At 42.1% G+C, this 24,912-nt stretch overlaps 1 protein-coding gene across 1 annotated transcript in view; it reads right to left on the bottom strand.

Moving 5' to 3' along the window:
- Positions 1-1,389: 1,389 nt before the first annotated feature.
- Positions 1,390-24,912, bottom strand: part of BTD (biotinidase) — a 37,785-nt gene continuing 14,262 nt past the window's right edge. Inside the window, exons 2-4 of the mRNA XM_004419394.3 lie at positions 8,641-8,905; positions 3,847-3,996; positions 1,390-2,860 (exon numbers count right to left, since the gene is read on the bottom strand). Coding sequence (XP_004419451.2) covers positions 1,688-2,860; positions 3,847-3,996; positions 8,641-8,905 — 1,588 coding nt within the window. The 3' untranslated portion in view covers positions 1,390-1,687. The remainder of the gene's footprint in view (positions 2,861-3,846; positions 3,997-8,640; positions 8,906-24,912) is intronic.

Below are 24,912 nucleotides of genomic sequence, written 5' to 3'. Positions count from 1 at the left end.
CGCTGGGGAGGGCGGGCGAGCTCTGTCATCTGGTGGGAGAGGGCCCGCTCCCATTCTAGGGGCCTTCCCAGGGCTTCCTCAGGAATTCTGACTGTTCCTGCTTATTCCCTGGAGACGTGACTCACTCCGGGCCTCTGCGAGGGGGCAGTGAGTCAGCCGGGGCCCCACTTCTTTCCCACATGGGTTAGTCACCGCACGTTCTACAAATGAGAAAACTGGGGCCCGAGTGGTCTATATAAACTGTCCAAAGTCTATGCAGTGGGAGAGTCAACAGTGAGACCAAGAAGTAAAACTGTTCGGTCTGACCTTGCAATCTCTGCTCTTTATTATCCTGCCTAAAAGCCAGAAAAGGGTCTGGAAGGCTACACTGCAGGGGGATGGGGAAGGAATTTCATTTTTTTCTGTATAAAATTATATATATGCACATACTGTTTTTAAAAACCTAATTTAAAAAAAGTATAAAACTAAACAGCCACAACATTGAAGAGACAAATCACAGAGGTTATCTATTCTCTTTAAAAATTATCCATTTTCCACTTTAAAAATTATCTGAGACAGTGACTAGGTATCAAGTCTAAACAACTTTGAAATGTAGGAGACAAATAACACAGAAACCAGTGACCTAAAAATGTCTTCCCACACTGAAAATGATTTTGCATCTGGAACTAATATTGCAGGAGGTCCTTGCTGTGTATCTGGTGGCTCTCTAGGCACAGCTGTTGATGGATTAAATAATGAATGACTAAGTGGGCCACCTCCACGGCAGTTTTTGCAACTTCTCTTCATGAGGCCCGGTGCCTTCTGCAAAGGGAGGGCCCTCCCGGGGGGCTGTGACTGAGTTATGCCAGCATCATTCCGTCTGCACAGTTGGGCAACTGTAAGGCTCTCGCCCAAAGCCAGCGTGATTTATTAAGGTCCCTGGAATCCCTGATGAAACACGCTGTGCCGAAAGAATCCTATTACTCATACCTTCCCATTGCTGCCCTCTCCTCAGCACTTTTTTCCAGTCTCTCTCTTTGGGGCACCGCACTCCTTCTTCCCGGTTATTATGAGTCCTGCCTGACACATTCCGTTTACTGACAGAGACGCAAATGTGAGAAAAACCTCCCTTCTATTTTTAAAAGCTGCTTCAAGATCCACAATTCTGAGGTTGCTGGTGGCTCTGGCATTACCGTTTCATCTGGATAGAATTCTGGGCGACTAGAATAGAAAGGGGCCCCACTCCAGCTGTTTCTAGTACAGCTTTTGCTTTCAGAGTTTGTTTCTCACCTTAGAAAATGCTCGAGGCTTGTGAAATACTTATATGTCCTAGGTGTCACCTGATCAACAAGAACAAGGAAAGCACACACATGCACATACACTCACAAAACCCACTGCTTTGTGGATGTGTAAAATATAAACTGACATTTATTTTTGTTTTAGCTCTTAAAATTAATTGTGTAATGAGAAATTTGCTGAAAGAAGTTGGGGGCTTGAGAAAAGATCTATGTGAGTAGAAAATACCAGAAAATGTCTCAATAATTTGCATTTAAGAGGAAGAGACACTGGGGAATCTGCCTCCCCCACTTCTTCCCACAGCTCCCAGGATGAGCTCTGGGGCACAGAGGTGGCCCCAGTGCCTGTGGGATACGGGCTGTGTGAGTGCAGGGCTGTCCATGCAGTGGCCAGAGCCCACCGCACAGTCTCCCTAGTCCCTCTCATATAGGCGCCCATAGAGTGCTGCCGTCACCAGGCCAGAGGACAGTCCACCCTTCCTCAGGAAATAGTGGTCATTCTCCCAGCCGAGCTGGTCAGGGGTTTCCAGGGTCATCCCTGAGGTCAGAAACAGAGGGAAGATATAGGAAGTACTGAAGTTCCCCCACAGGTGAAACTCAAATAGTCCCGTGGCCTCTGTGATCTCCTGCCCGCAGGTGTCAAAGCCAAGACCCCCACATTTGACCAGGGCACAAACTTGAACATAGTAAGTGCCATGTATGGTGTGGAGGCCATCAAAGACCCCCAGGGCATACAGCTCTTTGGACAAAGTGGGCCTCTGGTAAAGCAAGTAACAGCAGAGGCCATTCGCACAGACTCGGAGATAGCCTTCCTTTCCCCACACAGGGACCAGGGTGAAATTGTCGTACATCATCTCAGAGTAAAATATGGGAGGAGCATTCATGTTCCACTTGGTGGCTCCATCACAATGGACTTCTTGAGCATCCTTTTCACAGTATGGATCACCTGCCAAGATTTTTAAAAACTTAGTATGGGATGGGTCCATTTTACCTGTGGCATTCTCTGTACCAATGAGACCCAGTGGATTTTTGGCTACCTGGGCAATTATAAGGTGACCTTTGGAGTTTTCCATGTCATGGTGCCAAAAGGACTTCAGAGGGGTATGTATGCCACTTCCAGTCATCCCCAGAGACTGGTGGTGGATGTTAGCAGCCAGAAAGTTGACGCCAAAGGCAATGGCAAAAGCACTCTGAATCTGAATAGCTGCCAAGAGCGGGAGCTGGTTCATCCAGGCGGTCGGATACACAATGTGCTTCACCTCAGAGTCTCTGACGAGTCTGATGGCAGGGTCGAAGAACAATATATCAAAGCAAGTGAAGACACCAAACTTGCCAGCAAAAGGGGTATCGAAGATGATGTGATCCACTTTGAGAGGGGCATCAAAAGCTGCCTCAAAGTAGAGGTTTTGTTTGCGGTAGCGGTCAACAAGGGTTCCATTACTGCTGAACACAACATTCGTGTTAAACTGGTATCTTCCATCATTTGGGCACCCTGGGTCACTGCTGTGACAAGGCTGCTTTGTCCCGAGATTGGCCACCAGGAACATCTCTCCCTTGATGGCCATACAACTCAGGCGCTGGAGGACCTAAAGAAAAAGAAAGGTATAAATAAATGGATTTTTAAAATCTTACCTTTTGCCTTATAATTTTAAAATAGGAAAGTACCTGTATTGTGTCCATAATATATACACAGCTATCATAAATCAATAAAAAAGCAACTACTACCGAAAACATGCAAAGAATATGAACAAGTGATTCATAGAAGAACAAATGGCCAACAAACATCTGAGAAGATGCTCAACCTTATTAGTAATAAGGAAATGCAAATTAGAATAATAATGAGATACCATTTTTCACTTTCATAAGATTGGCAAAAATTCAAAAGATTATTCTATCTTGCATTGACCAAAGGGTGGGAAAACAGGCACTCATACACTATGACTGGGGATGTAAAGTGAAATCATAATCTTTTAAAGGGGAAATTTGGTACTCTCTAAAATAATCTAAGATGTGCATATCCTTCAGATGAGAAACTCATATCTAGGAATCTTACAGAAAAACTTGGACATGTTTACAAAAGTATGCAAACAAGGATATTCATTGAAACATTGTTTATAATAGCAAGCATTAAAAAAAACAATAAGCATATAGCATGCTAAAAAAGATGTCAATAACTATGAAATGCATAGAAAAGACTATAGTTGGGATGCACATCACATCGTTGATGGCAGTTTCTCTAGGAAGGGAAGTAGGAAGAAGGGTGGGGTGTGGTGAAGGTGGGCTTCTATTTTGTCACTTCTGTTTGATTTGCTTGTTTTATAAGCATATATCCATGTATTTCTTGCGGAATTAATAAATAGAATGACCAATTGATGAGTAAATGCCTCATAACACAAGACATTATTTACTGACTGAATGTTGGCACATGCAGTTTGGGGAGTTTGAGTTGATTGTTAGGATCTGAGGGTCTCCTTTCAGCCTCATTTAACATATCTTGGCTTTTGGCCCCCGGCGTGGTTCATCTCTACATGCTTTTGGCCTACTGAGGAGGAAAGCTGGGACCCTCACACACCTCTGTGTCGTTGAATCGATGGGGCTCCAGGCATGGGTTCCATTTGACCAAGCGAGGAGACGGCATGAAATCCAAAAATGGGTAAATGGATGTTCTTGTAAAGTTGAATCCATGAATGCCATCTTCTGGAAACACTATAATCTGTACACCCTGTAAGTCAAAAACATCAAAGTAGAATATGTTACCAGATAATGGGAAGCACCACTTCATTCGTTTGTTCATTCTTTCATTCATTCATCTGAGAGCCATCAAGCAGTTGCTCTGTACCAGGAACCAGAGGTAAAAAGATGGCGGCTGGACTCTCATCAGCTATCTTAGTCTTGGGGAAGCCATCATATTTGGCCTGATTCTGAGAGAATAAAGACAAAGTCTTCTAGGAACAACCATTAACTGTGTACGTGGGGCATGTCAAGGAAGGAGGGAATGAGTGAGCTTGGCTGAAGGGAGCAGGAGTTTGCCAAGCAAACAGTTAGTACAGGTTTGGAGTTCTTGGTGGTGCAACGGGAGATGGGGCCTATTATAAAAGGCCTTGAATACTGAGCTCATTAACAGACGTAATATCTCCAGTCCAGTGGTTTTCAACCTTCATTGTTCATCTAAATCAGATGGGCAGCTTCTGAAAAAACACTCTTTGTTTAGGGGTGATGCTGGGGGCCACCCCAAAAAGTCTGCCTTAATTGATTGTGGGTGGGGACCTGGTAACAGTGTTTGTTTAAAAGTCCCCAGGTGATTTTAATGTGCAGCCAAGGCTGGGACTCGCTGGGCGGGTGGGTAAAACTCAAGAGTGTTGATTTCAGCATCGAAAAAAGGACTTGCTATAACTTGCAATCCCCAGACTGGGAATTAGGAGGCTCCCTGCAGAATCCTGATCACCCTACAGGCCTTTCCCCACACCTGGAGACACCCTGGGCTCCCTGACTGTGACAGGCTGGGGCCCCCTGCGACGTCTGCAGCAACCTGAGGAAATCCAAACAGGGCAGCCCTCAGCGCCGGGGCCTCATTCTGCTGCTGCTCTCCACTCACTCGGCCTAAAACGTCAAGCCTGGAGCACTGCTCCAAAGTGAAAGGTGGGGAGGAAGGCAGAGAAGGCGTGAATAATCGAAAATAACAGGCAACTTGAGTCATTTATTTCTGGAATGCACGGCAAACTCTTTCTTGGGAATTTTTTTATAGTTCTAAAAGCTTCAAAAGCTTAACTCTAGAAAATTTGGAAAACAGAAAATATAAAGTAAGAATTTATAATCCTATAAGATGAAGATACTTATTGTTACTATCTTGGCTATTTTTATTTTGTGTGTGTGTGTGTGTGTGTAATTGAGATAATAAATACACGGTTTTCCATCTTGACTTGCTCACTACACAGCACATCAAGACTATAAAGACACTTTCACGAATATCATTTGTAATGGCCACATTATACTTAAGAGGACACCACAATTTATTCTCTATTTTTGGACATTTGAATTGTTCCCAGCTTTTTGTAATAAAAAGAAAACTGTGGTGACCATCTGCATACAGGGCGCTCAAAACACTTACTGAATGAGTGTTGTACACAAATCTCCAATTGGATTATTTCTCTAAAGTCTTATAAGTGAAAGTACTGGGTCATGGGTCAAAGGCATGAAACATTTTAAGTTCTCAACATACACTGCCAGATGATGCCAATGTACACTCCCTCCAACAGAGTATGAAATTGGCCATCTTACTGCACATTATAAAGAAAAATTATCACAAACTTGGAAATAAAGCAAGATGAAGAATGTATGCCTTCCCAAGATATACTAGCGTACTGATTACCAGGCTCACTTAAGGATTATTTATCTAGTGAATGTACCACTGTTTGACTTTGTTATTCAATAAAAGATCACCCTAAAGATTACAATTTTATTGTCCTGTAGGACATTAACCAGTTTTGTATTTATTAGAAAATTCATTTCAACATTCATTTGACTGACTGATACACACATTTCTGCTTCTCATATTCTCTTTCGAACCAGCTTTACCATCTTACTGGTTCCTGCCTTAATTAATGAGTTAAATAAAAGCTTTGACACATGTCCATTCTATATGTGTGCAGTCATGTTTTTAACTTTTTGAAAATTATACTGGGACAATATTTTCCTTTATTAAAAACAAAACTTTGAGAACATTGAATGGTTTCTATGGACAATAACATTTAAGTTATGTATACATTTTAGATTAATATTAAAATTAAATTGCATTTCCTGAATACCTATCTGCCAGGAACGAGGAGAGCAACCACACTCGAGCTAGGGCAGCACTTCGGGTCTGATGCGATGACCAATCTGTTTTAGGAATGTTCTAGGAAGTAATTAGCGTTCCTGATAAATGGCTTGAGCAATTTTCTGATAGACCTTAATGAGATCAAGAACTCCTGAGGAATTAAGGATGCCAATCCAGTGACTGACCAGCCTAATATCTTTAAGCTGGACTCTTTTCCTTCCCTATAAATGCCTCTAGCAAGAGAGAAATATTTCATTCGGCTTGTTCAGGAACCTCTGCCCTTATAACAAGTCTGATATAAAACTCTGACACATGCTTGGCATCAATTTATCTTAGCAGTTGCTTTAATACATATAACCCTGTAGGGCAGCCGAGATATCCGTAAGCACTAGGAATGACAAGAACAGTAGCTTCATCCCTGCTCCTCGACCACAAAGAGAAGGAATGGTGCCTTGTAGCTGGCATGGGTTCAACAAGAACATGGTATATGTTTGGGGGGCAGGTTCTTAAAAGGCAGTGCCTACAGGCGCAGTCTCTGGTTTCAGTACGGCATTTGCAGATGTCTTAGAATGGTCTTGTGGACAGGACGGAGAAGCAAGAGTAGGGGATATTTTAGCTCCGTGCAAGCAAACACTCTGTGCAGAGAAAGCTCTCGAGTGGGTCTGTGTCATCGGGAGGTCTGAGTGCACAGCCTGGGATCTTTTTACACTGACTTCAGCGGAGACACAAATGAGGTGTGTATCAAATGTGTAAATGACGTGAAGGTAACTGATACACGGGATGTCAGTAAAGGTCTCCAACTAGCTCAACAGGCCCGAATGATGAAATTTAACAGCATAAATGTGAAGGCCTGCTCTCAGGTTAAATACTCAACCGTATAAGTACAGGATGGCAGTGGCAGCGGGTGTATCTGCATGTGGGAAAAAGGCTCAGGGGTTTTAGTTGACAAGCAAGTGCCTTATGAATCCACAGTGAGATGTGGCTGCCGAAAGTTTTCTGGGGACGATGTCTAGAAAAAGAATGGTGATAGGTCTCCTCCAAATTTTGCTCGTCAGACAGAATCAGGAGAGCCGCATACAGCTCTGGGCACGGAGATAACCTGGAAAGTCTTTGGTAGTAGAGCTGGAAACAGCATCTCTCAAGGAACTGTGAAGGGACTGGGGACATATAGCCTGGGGGTGAGATGCCAAGGGGGCCATGACAGCTGTCCTCAAATTTGGGGAAGATGGCATACCCTGTAAGGGACTCAGTCTGTTCTGTTTAGCTCAGAGGGCAGAACAATGGGTGGCACTAACAGGAAGGCCAATTGTTGCTCACTGAAAGGAAGACCTTTCCAGAAGTTCCCACTGTCCTCAAATGGAATGAGTGGACCTGTGAGACAGGGAGTTCTGGGCCACTGCAGGTGTTCAAGGAGAAACTGGATGTCAGGCTAGGAACAAAAGAGAGGAGTGTCACCCGTCAGAAGAAGCTGGACCAGGTCTTTAAGCTCCCTTCTAACATTAGTTTTAGATACAGTATTTATATGTACCATAAGCTAGAATTTTTTAATGTAGCCACAGTGGCCGTCCAGGCAGTCCTCACCACCCTGAACAGAGACAGGGACCACGTGCGGCAGGACCTGCTGGCAGGACTGGGTCTGCCCTCCCGGACACAGGGAGGTTTTGCTGGCATGGAGTCTACCTCCTGTGCAGGCAGAGCAGGGCTTCGTCAAGCAGCTAGGCTTGGTCACCCCACCACCAGGGTTAAAGGCCAAGCTTCCCTTTGGTTATGGGTTTCCCAACAGGGCATTTTCTCTTACAGCAACATCTGGCACCGACATGTCCCTCTCTGCCCCACCCTTCCTGCCAGGAGTGGGAAATGCGGGCCAAGCAGGAAGCCTTCACAAAGGCTGGCACCATTCTCCCTTTGTCCATTTGGGCTCGGTTCTGTCTGGACTGAGACCTCAGACTGTTCATGGGCTGGTACAGAGACCAGAAATGAGCCCCCAAAACTCTGACAGCAGCAAACTGCAGTTCTGTGGACGCTCACTACTTCAGTTAAACACTGAATGCCTCAAAGAGCACGAGAGGCCATCATGTCCAGTGGTTTTCAAATTTTTCTGCACATCAGAATCCACTGGGGAGCCTTAAAAGTCTCCATGCTCAGCCCACAGCCCATCCAACTCTGTGGGCGTGGGCACCCACATATGTTTACAACTGGCCATGACTGCTCCGCACAGCTACATTTGAGAACCAGGGATCCAGCCCCTGGCTTCTCAGACTTGAGGTGCAAAGCATCACCTGGAGATCTTGCGAAAATGTAGATTCTGATTCAGCAGGTCTGGGGCGAGGCTCAAATTCTGCACTTCTCACAAGCTTCAAGGGGATGCTGATGCTGCTGGTCCAGGGACCACTGAGTAGTGAGACTCTAGCCAACTGACTGCTTCAACTCAGCTTTACCAGCTGGACTGATTTTCCAGAGGGGCTGCAGGAACCACTGACCGAGGGCTAAAGAGCAATTTGCTCTGTTCTGTGAGACAAGCTAAGGTTCTAACTCAGGAGCATTTCTTGCCTTTTGGGCTGCAGTCATCACTTGCTCTTCGTAGATGTCAAGGTTCTGGTTCATTAGCTCCAAGGCCTCCTTGCGGCTGGTGAGAGCTAGCGGGTTCGGACTCAAGATTGACTGGTGCTCGTACACGGCAGCCACGTAACATCCAACCTCTTGATGTTCAGCCACGCAATGCTCTCCGGTGTGGACTCCCAGGGCAGCCACGTAACAGCCGCAGAGAAAAAAAGCTAGCTGGCTGCTGGCTCCAGACATAATGCAGACCATACATCTGGAATGTAACGGGGCAAGGGGAAAACAGCTGAATAAAGAATCCTGCCAAGAATTTCACTTTCGCAGCTGTGATTTATTAATCCCAGCAGTTAAACTCACCCACCGTGATCCTGCAGCTCAAAGAGTTTGTTTCATGTTCCTAATAAAAGGGTACGTGTTTCTCTCCAAACACGTAGCAAGCTATGTTTAAAATGCCTCACTGTGTTAATAGCCTGATTTTAGAACATTTCCAAAACAGACCCAATGTTTGCCAGGATTTTCTTACCCAGTCTTCAGCAAGACGGCAGTGTGTCACTACACGCTTTTCTAGCTGCGCATTTAGGTTTTAGGCAATAATAATTATTCCGATTATTTTACAAAATTCTGGGACATATTCCACATCCCACTGCCTGCCCTCCTTACACACATACATCCTACAGGTCAACCATACCAGCTACCACTGTGGTGATCCTAATAATACAGCTCAGCCTTCCAGGCCACAAAACCTGAGGGATTAGAATTCTTCCCGCATTTCTTTGGTTAGTAATGCATATAAAGGCTAAGTCTCCCTTTACTGAGCACAACACTCTTTATTGGGACCAGGGAAACTGCTGACTTCTACTCAAATGCCAGCACCTACTCTCTGGAGTGGACAGGTGAAAAGAAGTCTCTGGATCAAAGCATGGCTTTTTTTCCTCCTTGAACTTGAGAACTGCCATTGCACATCAACCTCTGTCTCTGTGACTCCCGAACTCTTGGTCAAAAGCATACTCGTCTGGAAATAAAATCTTTTTGCAGGGACAAAATGCAATTTTCTAGAAGACAAACTAAAATTTTCTAGAAAGTAAACTCAGCTTGGTAGCTCCTACCATAAGAGATTAGAAGTAAATTACATCACTTATAATGACATCTTTGTGTGCCTTTTCTCCCCAAGAATAGGGATTTTTATTTCTAAGAGTTACGTGTTACTGTTTTAGAGTGAACAATCCAATTCTGCCTTGAGAATCAGCCTGCCCTCTGAGCTGAAGCCCCTCCCGTGGCACACAGACCTACTGGGGGGTGTGCCCAGGCCAGGCCACTTGCTCTGTGGAGATGTGCTGGGGCTGACCAATCGCCCAGGAATCCAGATTAAACATCAAGGTAACAAAGACAAATCAAGGAATCAAGTTGCTGCTCTTTAAAAAGAAAATGACACCCTGCCCAGTCTGACTCATAACTCCTGCGTTTGCATTTCAACACCAAACTCTCCAGGCCACAAATCTCTTTTTAATTTTCTCTCAAAAGTTCCAGAAACAAAAGTAACAATAATTATTTTCAGCAACAGAACAGGGACTAGGGATGCTCAGTCAGAATCCTCACAAAGTCCAATACCTAGAATGAGCGAGTTCTCCCCGCCAACCATGCCCCATCTCAAACCATTACTTCTTTCCCCAGGGAATAACTGTACCACCCAAATACCAAACCCCAGGACTCGCTGCCACTCATCTGGGACACTGTAAACAATGTTTTAAGATGAGAACAAGGGGCCTTTGAGTAAGCAGTCATGAGTTTTTGAGTAGAAACAAAAGTATATTTGATAAGCTTTCTTATCTGAATTTTGCCTCTGAAGACCAGCAAGGAATAATTTAAAAAGTCTCAAAATCTATTTTCCATTCCATCTCTAGTTTCATAATGATGGTAACAGGGAATGGTTTTGGGGGGAAAATTTTATCTTCAAAGTCATATTCACCATATTTCTAAAGTATAAGGCTATGGCCTCACTAAGAGGTGGGGAAACTGAGGCTGGGGGACGGGCGTGCGAACCAGTGCCAGTGGAGGCAGGTCGAGAGTTCCCGGGGCCGCGAGTGGTGTTCCCAGCACCCCCCTTTCTCAGGTAAGAGCTGTAAACCACCAATTTGGGGACACAAAACATTTGTTTAAGTTTCAAGGACTTGCAATCCTGCAAAACAAGGAAACTGCGGAACCAGCAAGATATCACATTTCTTTCTATTTTGAGAAAATAAAATTTAGATTATTTACAACAGGAGCCTGGTAGGAGAGCTGGAAACGGCAATCACTGTGTGTGAACAAAGGCAGGTCGATAACAGGAGGTTATGCAGATTCAACCAGGTATTCATGCTTGAAAGAAGCAAGCTTAATGAGGTGGGAGAGAATGAGCAATTATAATAAAAATAGGTACAACAGTTTGCCCTTCGGAAGAGTGGTGAAATAGCAGCCATTTTCACCAAGTCCGCCAATGCTGGCTTTCCCTCTTTATTTGGCACCACTCAACTGTCGCAGGAAAAACCAAACAAGGCCTGAGGCAGGGATTTTGAAGGGCTCGGCAGGCAGGAGAGGGGGCGTTAGTGACCAGGCAGGACGGGAAGGGCTGAGGCAACACCAGCCGTTTCCAGGGGTTGCCAGGTGCTGGCTCATGATAGCGAGCACAGGTGGGCTGGGGTGTGGGGGCTCCCTGGGAACAATGGGGCCTGGAAGTCAGGGGGTTCTTGGGAATCCAGCAACTGATCTATCTTGAAGGCTGGCCAGGACCTGGACCACATACAAAATGGTGACCAGAGACGTGTGCCTGGTCTGACAAGGTAGCTACGCACTCTCTGCCATCGGAGGGCATTTGCCATGTGAGACTAAACTGCAGGAAGGGCCCGGCATGGATGCACCGTCGAGGAGACAATGTGCTTCCCTACCCTGCTTCATATACTCTCAGGGCTCACCACAGCCCACTGGGATGGGGGCATCAGCTAGGGAGGCGCCGGGAATCCTGCTGCCAGGCAACAGCAGAGCTGGGAGGGCGCTCACCTCAGACACTCACGGGACACCTGGGTGTGAGCCAGACGCGGGGCAGGTGTCAGGGACACAGCAGTGAACGAGCCCAGCCCTTCCGCGTGGGGCCCCCGCTCTGGATGTATGAGGAGACCGACCACAGTCAAATACATACCTAGTATGGCGCATGGCGATAAGTGCAGAGGAGAAATACAGGGGAGAGGACAGGGAGGGCCCGGCCTGGGTGGGGGACAATTTTAAACAGTACAGTCAGGGAAGGCCTCCACGAGAAGGCGGTGTCTGAAGGAAGTGAGAGAGGAGGCCTGGGGGAAGTGTTCCAGGCAGAGGGAATGGCTCCGTCAAAAGGCCCGAGTGGGATTTTGCTGGGTGGTTCAAGAAACAGCAAGGAGAGCAGTGGGTTGGAGCCCGGGGACCAGGGAAAGGCGGCAGAAAGTAAAGTAGGAGAGAGAAACAGGGGCCGGCTCACTGGCCCTGCAGTTGCCCGTCCTCTTCCATTCTCCTCTGTTACAGCAGCCCCGTGAGAGCCAGTGAAAGCCTGAGTCAATCTCCCAGTGACTCCCCACTGCCTGCGGAGTAAAAGCCAAAGAGCTTAGAGCAGCCAACGGGAATGAGCCCGGAGACAGGAAATCACTGATGGGTGGCGAGAGAACTGCTGGGGTGACATCTTTAAGCAAGCATCCTGATCTTTTAACTGCCCTACAGAAACCCCTGCTTCTCATTTCATAATGAAAAATGATCCCCCGACGCTAATCCTGATCAGGAAGGTTCTTTCGATCTATGAGGACAAGAAATCAAAGTCTAAATTACATGGAAATCTATTTTGTGGAAATTTGGTAACATGTCAATCACTAGATATTTTTACACCAAAGGAACTTTTATTTTCCACCTTGCTAAATGACTCATTTTGATAATTAGCTGCGTTTCCTTCCTAGCCATGCTATTACAATAATGTCTTTTGCAATAAAATGAAAGGATTATTATTAAGGTATTCTTAAGATAATTTCAGAGGCAGGTGTATATATTTAAAATTTTATATATAGACCTATTCATCTTTTTAATAAAAGATCTTGTCACTCTTACTCGTCAGGGAGAAAAACAGTCCAATGATTGGAAAAAGAGGCAGGAAAAGTCAGCAGAGGAAATGTCATATCCTCTGGAACAAAGCCGGAGGGACCTGCTAAGTCACTAGGAATCAGCACAGTACACGTTTCTATGTATATCTTGACAGTGCTTGCCAAGAAAAGCCCTGTGAGGTTCCAAAGAGAGTTTTAAATTTATTCTCAAGATTTTTGCCAATTCCTTGACCAAATCCTTTTACATAAGGAGGAGAAATAATGTCCATCTCCACCTAATTTACATAATCTGAATTTAAAGCAGTCTCAAGAGAGATCTTTTAGGGCCGGCTCCGTGGCTTAGCGGTTAAGTGCGCGCGCTCTGATGCTGGCAGCCCGGGTAAATAAAATCTTTAAAAAAAAAAAAGAGAGATCTTTTATTTTCTAGAAAGCCTTTGTTTCCTGGTTTTCCCCTCTGATGATGCTAGAAGTGAGCTGTCCAGGACCGACCCCGGAAGAAGCAGCCCCACAATGGTTTTAGCTTGGACGGCTTCGTGCAAACCCATCCACCAACAAAACTGTTGACGTCTCAGTTGTAAATGTCAAGTGTAAACACTTGTGAGCGGCAACGACGATGACGTCGAAATTCAAAGCTGAACTCAAAATGGTGAATGAATTACCAAGTCCTCTGAGTTGAACTAGTAAGTTGTGATTTCACTTTTTAAAAAATTCCAGCTATTATCTTCAAACAAGAGAGTGACATACAGGAGCGTACCTTTGGACCAGGCCTTTGATTAAGGCCTGTTTCTGCTCCATTGACTAGAGTAAGTCATCTTAGGACACGAAATGAGCAATCAGAGGACCGTGACACTGGAACCTACATACGGTACGTCATCCTTCTCTTCCTCAAATTATCTTCATAATTTAAAGCAAATAAAACTTCTCCCTGAAATGCCCAGGTGTTGAATGCAAGAAGGCGCTTTCTTTCTCGTTTTGTCGTGCGGACGAAGAGCCCCAGCTGAGGCTGCCTCCACAGGCTTGCTACTGCCATCCTGTGGACAACTCGAGTATCATCAGCCCAAGTGGGTATGTGCTCTTAAGTCCCACAGTGCAGAGGGGTTCTGAAGCACTAAATGGACAGTATGTTTCTTCTTTGTCTTCTCCTTTTCACTTCTAACACTTCATCTATCTCTTTTACAGTAGAAAAACTAGAAAACATTTGATTTTCCAAGATCTGGGTCTCACGAAATCTGTTTTTTATTCGTCATGCTTCCAGGACCTATTGTGTCTTCTATAGTCAAAGTTCCAAATTTGTTGCAATTTCTTAGCTTACAGTTGTGCACTCCATAGGATGTGACTGGACGTGCAAAGCGACACGGCCAGCCACACTGTGACACACAGCACTATGCACGGGGACATCTGGCTGAGTTAAGGGATCTACAGGTTTATACCGACGTACATTGCATTTTACATGTTAACATTTTCAAACCATTTTAACATCCATTATTTCATTTTATCTTCCTGTCACATAAAGCAGTGAAAGCAGATGGTAAAATTCTATTTTCATGGTAAGAGAAAATCTCAGGACTAGTCAGTAGTGAGAACAGAGTAAAAACCAGGGCTCCTGGTTCCTGGTCCAGCCCTCCTAGCACCTGTTGAACAAGTGGGGCAATTTATCAGTCAAACCTACAAAGACCACTGTGGGGTCTTCAATGCAGCTGTAGCAGAAATAAACAGAAATTCAAAGTGGCACTCCCAAGGGAGATGCTGGGTGGTCAGACCAGAAAAGAGGTTCTCAAATGTGAGTGTGCCATCAGAATCACCCGGAGGGCTTGAACACACAGATCTCTGGACCCCATGCCCAGACGTTTTGATTCAGCAGGTCCAGGGTAGGGCCTGAGAATCGGCATTTCCTACAAGTTCCCAGGTGATGGTGATGCTGATGGTCCTGGTGTGGGGTCACACTTGGGGAACCACTGGGCTAGAGGCATATACAACCTATACTCCAACTCCTACCTTTCCCTCACGTCAAAGAAAGGCACAAGTCATAATCATCACCTTTATTTCCCAGTGCCTCTCCAATAGGGCTGATAGAATTTGGGCAGATTTTAAAGCATTTCCACCAAATTTGGTGAAAATGAGTAACACAGTATTTCAATACTCAAACTAAGGGAAAAAACCTCCCCCAATTTGGTCAGGTGCATGCCTTAGCCTTGACAGGAACGTCATTGCAGACGCAGGCTGTTTCTGGTTCTCATTTGTTTAAACAGAGTTCCTGATTTTAAAAAAATAAAACAGGGGCAACAGACAGATATTCTATTATATAGAGATATTCTACTATATAAATAGATAGTATGAAAAGATATTCTATTATACACAATATGAATAAACATATGAATAATTTATATTTATAAATTTAATTAAAATATTTTTAATTAAAATTCTTATAATTTAAATTTATTTATAAATATATATTTACAAATAAATAGGTAATCTGAAAAATCTTCCAACTATATTCTGCAAAAATGTATCAGATTTTCTTTTCAAAAGTATGTCTGAAATCCTTGGGGGTCAAAATTGAATAGCTGTGGAAGTAAGTCTTAAACTGAGTCCAGAGACCTTGACCAAAGAGCAAGGAAAGAGCAGAGAGAAGGCTTCTTTCACTGCCAGTCAGTCTTGGGAGAGAAGAATGGTGGGGCCACTTGCAGCTACTCTGCTCTTCTAGAATGTTTATGGCTTCCAGCTGGGCTTTACCTTCTTGATCCTCCAAGAATTATTATCGATTTCACTAAAACGAACCTCAATGGGTGTCAGCAAGGAATTGTTTTTCAAAGCCCTTGGGAAATTTCTCCTCCACTTCCTTGTTGGACTACCTTCAATCAGAGTCATCAAAAGAACCACCTTCTAGATAATGAGGACCTGAAGGCTGGACATCTAGGATAAACACAACGAGTGCATGGAAAATCTGATGTCCTAGAACCACAGGTCAAATTTTTCAGGGAAGATGTGCTCAGAAACGTGGGCAATTTAAAGGCTCTTCGTGATTATTAAGTGTATGGTGGACACAACGTCTCTAAGGGTATGGTGGGCAAAACATCACTACATCAAGTCCTATCACCCCTCTGCTCTTATCTGCCAGTGCTCAGGAGTCAAAACCAAATCACAGGACCACCATGATAGTGGAGATGCCCTGGATGCAGACAGTTGAGAACAATGGAATGGGTAATAGAGCCAAGGAACCGTGTTGCCCAAGTCAAAAGAACAATCCTTAATAGGACAGTCTGGAAACACTGAGAATGAATGACAGTAGGAAGTATGAAAGAAACAACAAAGAAAGCTCAAGTAAAACACAGTGCTAGAGAAAAAATGCCAAAGGCCACTTTCTCCTGTGGAGAGGCCAGGAAGCACATACCTGGGAGGGCAGAGTCAAGATCACCAAGAGAGACACAGCAGAGAATCAGCAACTAGGTCCAGAGGCTGTCAGTTCCGAGTACCTGTGGAGAATGCCCTTGACACAAGCATGGTGGGAAGATGTAGGCGACCCACAGCATAGGCAGGTCAATGGTGTTCATTTAGAGGGCAGCATACAATCAAGAACAACAATGACCTTTCCAGACCCATTCACAAACTTGGCAGTCTTCTCCATCCATGGTAGGGTAAACGTGTAGAGAAATGGTTAGTGTCTCCACCTTCCTCTCTCTTCCTGGAGGCACTGAGCATTTCTGTTTTCTTCTGCTTTGGCCAGACTGGTAATTACCTGTGTGCCTTTGTTCCTCTAGCAAAGGTCCCAGCTCAGCCATAGTTGCATCCTCGTCACTGAAACATGTGCCATTGCCCTATGCCATCCAGACCCTCCGGGGGGCAGACAGCTGACTGGCTCTCCTATGTCCAGCAGCTTTACCCGGCATGAAGGCCCAAGTCCTCCAAGCTTGGGGCTCCCTGGGGTTGGTGCAAGTGTGGGGTTGGGTAAGGGAGGTTTCAGACTCTCCCATGGTAGTTGGTGCTACATTCCTCAGCACTAGGGGAAAAGCAGAGGAGGATATTCTAGCTCTTTTTTGGAAAGAGGTTACTGCTAAACTTGAAGAAGGATCAATATCCAGAGCCAGGATTTAAGCCAAATCGATTTTGTCCAAAAGCCTACATTCTTTTTATGCCACCACATTCAAAACAATGAGAGGAAAAGTGTGATTGAATAAGTGATATTAGGATGACTGAATAATAATTTGGAAATAAGTTTAAACACTTTAGGCCATATACAAAAATAAACTCAAAATAAGGAGTTAATATTGAATGTAAGGAAAACTAGCATAAATTAGAATTTGATATGAGACGTCTGATGAAACAACTTTCTAAAATTTAAAGCAGTTAAAATAACAGCAGAAACAGATAGACAAATTAAAATTTACATGCAAAATATACACATCAAGACAACATTTATAAACAGGCAAGGAACAAGAACAGATTGAAACAGGAAGAAAAATCATAAACAAACACTTTGAAAGACTTTGAACTTATGTGCAAAATAAACACTAACTGGTACTATTCAAATATATTAAATTTGGGAAAAAATTAAGGTAAACTAGTAGAGTGATAGTGAATAGCAATTTCTTACTGGGGAAAAAAAAGTTTGACAATTTGTATTATGAATCACACACCGTCTACTTCTGGAAGTTTATCTTAGGAAGTCATTCAAAAGAAGAAAAAAGTTGAAAAAACAACACACCATGGAAGTCAAGACCATGGGCTTTTGGGTTGCAACACATCTGAGTTGAAATCCTGGCTCTGATACTTACTCATTATATAACCTTGGGTAAATTATTTTAAAATAACTAAGCTTCAATTTCTCCATCTACAAGTTGGAAATGAAAATATCTGATATAAAGTGCTTAGTGTTCAATAAGTGGAAGCTAGCTAAAACTGAAGAATAAGTCCCAATAGGTGAAAGCTGGAAACCAACAATACAGAATATGATGAAAGTTATGAAAGTTAATGTATATAAACCAGGTGGAATATCAAGCAAAAATTTAAAAGACAGTTATGAAGACTCTGCTAATGGAATATGTTTAAGATATGCTAAACACATACTGAAAAATTTTCTATATTTACAAGGATAATAGCTAAGTAAAACATGCACACATTTTTTTCTCCTGCTTCGTTCTTGAGCTCTGCCAGATAAATTTCATGTCAGTTCTTCCCTACTTAATCTATAGATTTAATGCAATCCCAGTCAAAATCCCAGCAAGTTATTTTGTGGATATGTACAAACTGATTCAAAAGGTTATATGGAGAGGCAAAAGACCAAGAACAGCTAACACAATATTGAAAGAGAAGAACCAAGTCGGAAAACTGATACTACCCGACTTCAAGACTGACTATAAAACTACAGTAATCAAGTCAGTGTGGTATTGGCAAAAGAACAGACAAATAGATCAATGGACAAATAGAGACTCCAGAAATAGACCCACGTAAACATAGTCAACTGATCTTTGACAGAGGGGCAAAGGCAACATAATGGAGCAAAGATAGTCTTTTCAACAAATGATGCTGAAACAAGTGGATATGCCCATGCAAAAAAATCAATCTAGACACAGATCTTACACTCTATGTGTGTAGTCCAACACCACCAAGCAATTAACTCAATTCTGATACTATCTACCTGGAGATAGCCTCAGATCCCAGAGGTTAAGGCTCAGTCCTACAAGATTGCCCCTCTCCCTCACTTTAGATGGCAATTGCAAATCCAGGTTGTTATCTATGCTTCTGACCGACTGGCTATAAATTGGAGGTTCCCACAACCCTCTCCTCCTTTTCGATTAATTTGCTGGAGCAGCTCACAGCACTCAGAAACATTTATTTACATTTACTAGTTAATTATAAAGGATATTATAAAGAATACAGATAAAAAGCCAGATGAAGTACATAGGGCGAGGTATGTGGGAAGGGGTGCACTCTCCCTGCCTCTCAATGTGTTCACCAACCCACAAGCTCTCTGAACTCCATTCTTTTGAGTTTTTATGGAGGCTTCATTATGTAGACATGATTGATTAAATCACTGGCCACTGGTGATTGAACTCAATCTTCAGCCCTTCTCCCCTCCCAGGAGGTCAGGGGTGTGGGGGGAGGGAATGAGCCTAAGTTACAATCCTTTAACACATGCTTGATTCCCCTGGCAATCAGAAGCCATCCTTAGGGGTTTCCTGAAAGTTATCTCATGAACATAAACTCAAATGTGGTTGAAAGGGGCTTGTTACGAATATCAAAAGACACCTTTATCGCTTTTATCACTTAGGAAATTCCAAGGGTTTTAGGAGCTCTGTGCCAGAAATGTGGATGAAGACCAAATATATATTTGTTATTATAAATTACATCACATACTCTTCACAAAAATTAACTCAAAATAGATCATAGACCTAAATGTAAAGTGCAAAACTATAAAACTCCTAGAAGATAACATAGGTAAAAATCTAGATGACCTTGGGTTTAGTGATGACTTTTTAGATAAAACACCAAAGGCAAGATTCATGAAAGAAAGAATTGATAAGCTGAACACTTCATTAAAATTAAAAACTTCTGCTCTGTGAAAAACAATGTCAAGAGAATAAGACAAGCCACAGACTGCGAGAAAAATATTTGCAACAGACACATCTGATAAGTGACTGTTATCCAAAATATACAAAGAACTCTTAAACTCAACAATAAGAAAACAAACAAACAAATTAAAAAATAAGCAAAAGATCTGAACAGATACCTCACCAAAGAAGATACATAGATGACAAATAAGCATATGAAAAGATGCTCCATGTTATCTGTCATTAGGCAACTGCAAATTAAAACAACAATAGATACCACTAAACACCTATTAAATAACCAAAATTGAGAACACTGACAACACCAAATGTTGACCAGGATGTGGAGCAACAGGAACTCTCATTCATTGCTGGTGGGAATGCAAAGTGGTGCAGCCACTTTGGAAAACAGGTTGGTAGTTTCTTAAAAACTACCATATGATCCAGCAGTCGCACTCCTTGTATTTACCCAAATGAGCTGAAAACTTATGTCCACACAAAAACCTGCACATGAATGTTTATAGCCACTTTATTCATAATTGCCAACACTTGGAAGCAACTGAGATGTCCTTCAGTAAGTGAATTGATAAACTGTGGTATGTCCAGACAATAGAATATTATTCAGCGCTAAAAAGAAATGAGCTATCAAGCCATGAAAAGATATAGAGGAAATTTAGATGCATACTACTAAATGAAAGAAGCCAATCTGAAAAGGGTACATACTATATGATTTCAACTATATGACATTCTGGAAAAGGCAAAATTATGGAGACAGTAAAAAGTTCAGGGGTTGTCCAGGGTTGGGGGGAGGGAGGGACGAATAGGTGGAGCACAAGAGAATTTTCGGGCAGTGAAACTATTCTGTATGATACTATAATGATGGATACATGACATTACACATTTGTCAAAACCCACAGAATGTACATACAACACCAAGAGTGAATTCTAATATAAACTATGGACTTTGGGTGATAATGATGTGTCAATGCAGGCTCATTGATTGTAACAAATGTAGCACTCTGGTGCAGGATGTTGATAGTGGGGGAGCCTGTGCATGTGTTGGGGCAGGAATATATGGGAATTATACTCCTGCTATACGATACGATACGATACGATATGATACTATAGCCATATCGAGTATATGTACTTCATGGTCAACTTTGCTGTGAATCTAAAACCACTTTATAAAGTATTTTAAAAATAAAGTAAAAAATAAATAACTGAGAATCAAAGCAGTTAGGTGGTACTGAGACATTTCTCAATCTTGATATCCAAAGATTTTAGATTTTAGTGGCTACACAGGGCAGAAGACAAGATCTTGAGGTTGGAGTGAGATCTGTGCATATTGGAGTGATCTCTCAATGGGCTATGTCTTCATTGAAAGGATGGACAAAACCAAACAAACATATAAACACCTGCTTGCCAGCAAAAGTAACTATCTGATGTGGAAACTTGTATATCTCATCTTGGGCTTCGAGTAGGGAAAGAAAAGCATCCCCTGAGAAGTTATAAACAAAGGTTTCCTTATGTGGGTTTAAAGATTCATATTAACACAACATACATGACCCATGTAACCCCCAAAAATGAACACAAAATAGTCTTGAGATGTTAACAGTCCTGAAGTGCTTGGAAAAGTCAATCTACATCCTCTCTAAAGGAACTTATCTTCAACCCAGGCCACCCATAAGTCCCACAATGAGAGATCAAGTAAGCATGATGTCACAATTCAAAATTATTGAACGCATAAGAAAACAAACTAGCATGCAAGAGAAACCATCACAGAAGAGAGTCAAAATAACACAGCAAAATCATACCCCCACAACAACCCCCAACAAGACTTAAATATAAAATATATATGATTATGTTTATGGAACATAATAAAAATTTTATAAACTCTGACAACATAGAAATTATAAAACTAATAAAAGGTGGGTGGAGATGGGGGAAAGAGTAGTGTAGTATGCAGGAAAGCAGAAGGAAGGAAATACAACTGGAAATTAATAAACTAGAAAACAGAAAAATGATAGAACTAATCAATAAGTCCAAGAGGTTTTTCTATTTTTTATTATTTCATTTCATTTCATTTCATTTCATTTTATTTTATTTTTTGTGTGAGGAAGATTGGCCCTGAGCTAACATCTGCCAATCCTCCTCTTTTTGCTGAGGAAGACTGGCCCTGGGCTAACATCCGTGCCCATCCTCCTCCACTTTATATGGGACACCGCCACAGCATGGCTTGCCAAGCAGTGCGTCAGTGCGCGCCCAAGATCCGAACCGGCGAACCCCGGGCCACCACAGCGGAGCGCGCGCACTTAACCACTTGTGCCACTGGGCCGGCCCCAAGAGGTTGTTCTTTGAAAAACAAAAAACAAACCAATTATATAGATAAATCATCAGCTAATGTAATTTTTTAAACAAAGGAACAACATATACAAAATAGGTAATAATGAGGAGGAAATATCTACAAATGCAGAAGAAATTAACAGAACAATGAACAATCTCCTCATTCAATTATATGCTGATAAACTTGAAAATTTAGATAAAATAGATAATTTCCTAGGAAAATGTATTTTATCAAAACTTACTTTAGATAAAAGAGAATAGTGAACCAGGCCAACAATCACAGAAGAAGTAATAAAGTTATCAAACAACTATTCCCTCCCATCTTCCACCCTTAAAACAGGCCCAGATAATTTCCAAAGGAATTCTTCCTAACTGTAAAGGGGCAGATTATCCTAATAGGCTACTTGGTGTTCTAGAACATACTAAAAGAAGAAAAGTTTTTCTTATGAAGTGATAAAGTTCTGACAACAAAACCTGACAAAGGTAGGAGCTCCACAGTGTTAGCTAGGACCAGGAGCCTTCTCTCTTTGTGCCTCTCTGTCCTCAGCACGCAGCCTCCACCTTCAGTGTCACCTTGTGATGGCAAGAGGCCTACTACAACTCCAACACCATGCTGCATGGAAGAAGAGTAAGAAGGCATCTGCCGGTTCAATTAGCTTTCCCAAAAACCCTGTCCGCAGACTTCATTTAAATTGCTTTGGCCTACAAGGAGACTCATGACCACTCCTAGCTACAAGGAAGGCTGGGAAGTAAGGTGCATTACCATCTTGAATAAAATCAAGATTTTGCCAGATAAAATACAGGAAGTCCAGTTAAGTTTGAATTTTGGATAAACAAGTATGTTAGGACATAACTTATGCTGAAAAATTATTCATTGTTTTGTTTTTCTAAATCTGGGAACTCTACTCATAAGTGACCAAGTAACCATTACCCTGACTTTTACAGTTATCACTTCTTTTATTAAAAAAAAAAGCTTTATCACCCAGTGTGCATCCCCAGGCATTATAGTCTAGTCTTCCTAATTAAATAAAATTGATATATCCTTTAAGTCTCTTTTAAGCTACCGGTTCCTTTTCCATCCCCTTTATTTCCTTAAAGTCAACTGATTGAAGAAGCTTGGTCATTTGACCTATAGCTTTTCCAACAGAATGAATTTTGTTTGTTGCACATGCATGGCGAGGTTCAAATTTTACCTCTTTCCTTGGTATTTCTTGCAAATTGGCAGCTGGATCCAGAGACTGGATCAGATCACATTCCATCCCTTAGGCAAGACTAGGGGTGGTAGTGTGTTCTTTCATCATGAGGCATATGTCTGACGCTCTTTTCATGATCTTAACACAAAAGATTAACACTTTATGCCTTTATTTATTCATTGGGGGTTGCAAAATGCCAGTATTCTAATTCTATAATTTCATTTTTATTTATTAATTGAAAAGCTTCTTATAAAGAGACATTTTATTTTATCTACTATTTGGTGATCTAGTGGTACAGTTCATATAGGAAAGGCAGGATAAATGCTAGATTCTCTCCCATTCTTTTTAAAGTCCGTTTTCAAGATAATGAATTGGTTCTTGATTATTCTCTGAAGGTGACAAATTCTTAAAAATATCATTTTTGAACTCATAGATTTAAACATATTTGATGGGTTTCTCTCCATTGAATTATTATCATTACTGAAACTCAAACTATCCCATCCTTGGCCAGTCATAGCCTCTTCAAGTTCGCTCTTGATTCCTCCTGACATTACCCTAGTAGTTTCTGATAGCTTCTTTGTAATCTGACATTAAGAGATGTCCTAAGCTTATCTTGTACATTTCCTGGCTCAGATCTGGAACTGGCCATTTCTCCAAGAAGCCTTGGGTCTAAAACTGATCCTTTGAAAAGACTAATGAAATAAACAAACCTCCATCAAGATTGATCAAGGACAAAAGCAACAAACATACACGAGCATAAAGGAAAAATTAAAACGGAACATAACTACGATTACAACAAAGATTTTAGAACTGATTATTGGATGCTCTGGAACAAATGTATATGGAATGGATATGTGGATAAAATGCATAATTTTCTGGAAAATAAAATTTACCAAAATCCTCAAAAGACTGAAAAATGAAGCAGACCAATTACCCAAGAAAAATTAAATTATCAAAGACTCAATCTAGAAACACTAATCCTGGTCTATTTTTCAGGGGAATTCTCCCAAACATTCAAAGAAAAGACACATACGGTGTCTTTTTTATACAAACATATTTATACATATGTATTTTATAGAAAATGTTCTAAAAATTTTGTGTGTGTTCTTTCCTTTTCTTATTCCAAAATTTTTTAAAAAGATGATATAACCTTGATACCTAAGCTAGATAATGATAGTTCAGGAAAGGAAAATAATGTCTGACTCTCACTCTTAAGCACAAATGCTGAAAGCCTAAATAAAAATAATAGAAAATTGCATTAAGCAATGTATAAGAAGAAAATCATCATGGCCAAATTGGGTTTATCACAAGAATGATGAATCATTTAATATGAGAAAGTATATCAACTTAATTCACCACATTAACAGATTAAATGAAACAAAAATGCTACTTACTAGTGCTTCTTATCTATATTGTACTGGAAGTCTTAGCCAGTGCAATAAGACAAGAAAAAGAAATACAAAAGCTATAAGAACAGAAAAAGAAGAAACAAAACTGTCACTTTTTTTTTTTTTTTTTTTTAAAGATTTTATTTATTCATGTTTTTCCCCCCAAAGCCCCAGTAGATAGTTGTATGTCGTAGGTTCACATCCTTCTAGTTGCTGTACGTGGGACTCGGCCTCGCGTTGGACGGAGAAGCGGTGCCCTGGGGCGCGCCCGGGATCCGAACCCGGGCCGCCAGCATCAGAGCGCACGCACTTAACCACTAAGCCACGGGGCCGGCCCAAAACTGTCACTTTTGATATGATTATCTACAAAGAAACCTAAGAGAATCTATAAACAAATTATTATCATTAATAAAAAAGCATAGTAGGGGCCGGCCCCATGGCATAGCGGTTAAGTGCGCGAGCTCCGCTGCTGGTGGCCTGGGTTTGGATCCTGGGTGCACACCAATGCACCCCGTGTCAGGCCATGCTGTGGCGGCATCCCATATAAAGTGGAGGAAGATGGGCACGGATGTTAGCCAGGGCCAGTCTTCCTCAGCAAAAAAAGGAGGATTGGCATGGATGTTAGCTCGAGGGCTGATCTTCCTAACAAAAAAATAAAAATAAAAAAAATAAAAATAAAAAAATAAAAAAGCATAGTAAAGTA

Source organism: Ceratotherium simum, chromosome 5, assembly GCF_057802395.1.
Source record: "Ceratotherium simum simum isolate JZ-2026a chromosome 5, ASM5780239v1, whole genome shotgun sequence".
Classification (NCBI taxonomy): Eukaryota; Metazoa; Chordata; class Mammalia; order Perissodactyla; family Rhinocerotidae; genus Ceratotherium; species Ceratotherium simum.
This window is presented reverse-complemented; position numbering and strand designations above follow the sequence as displayed.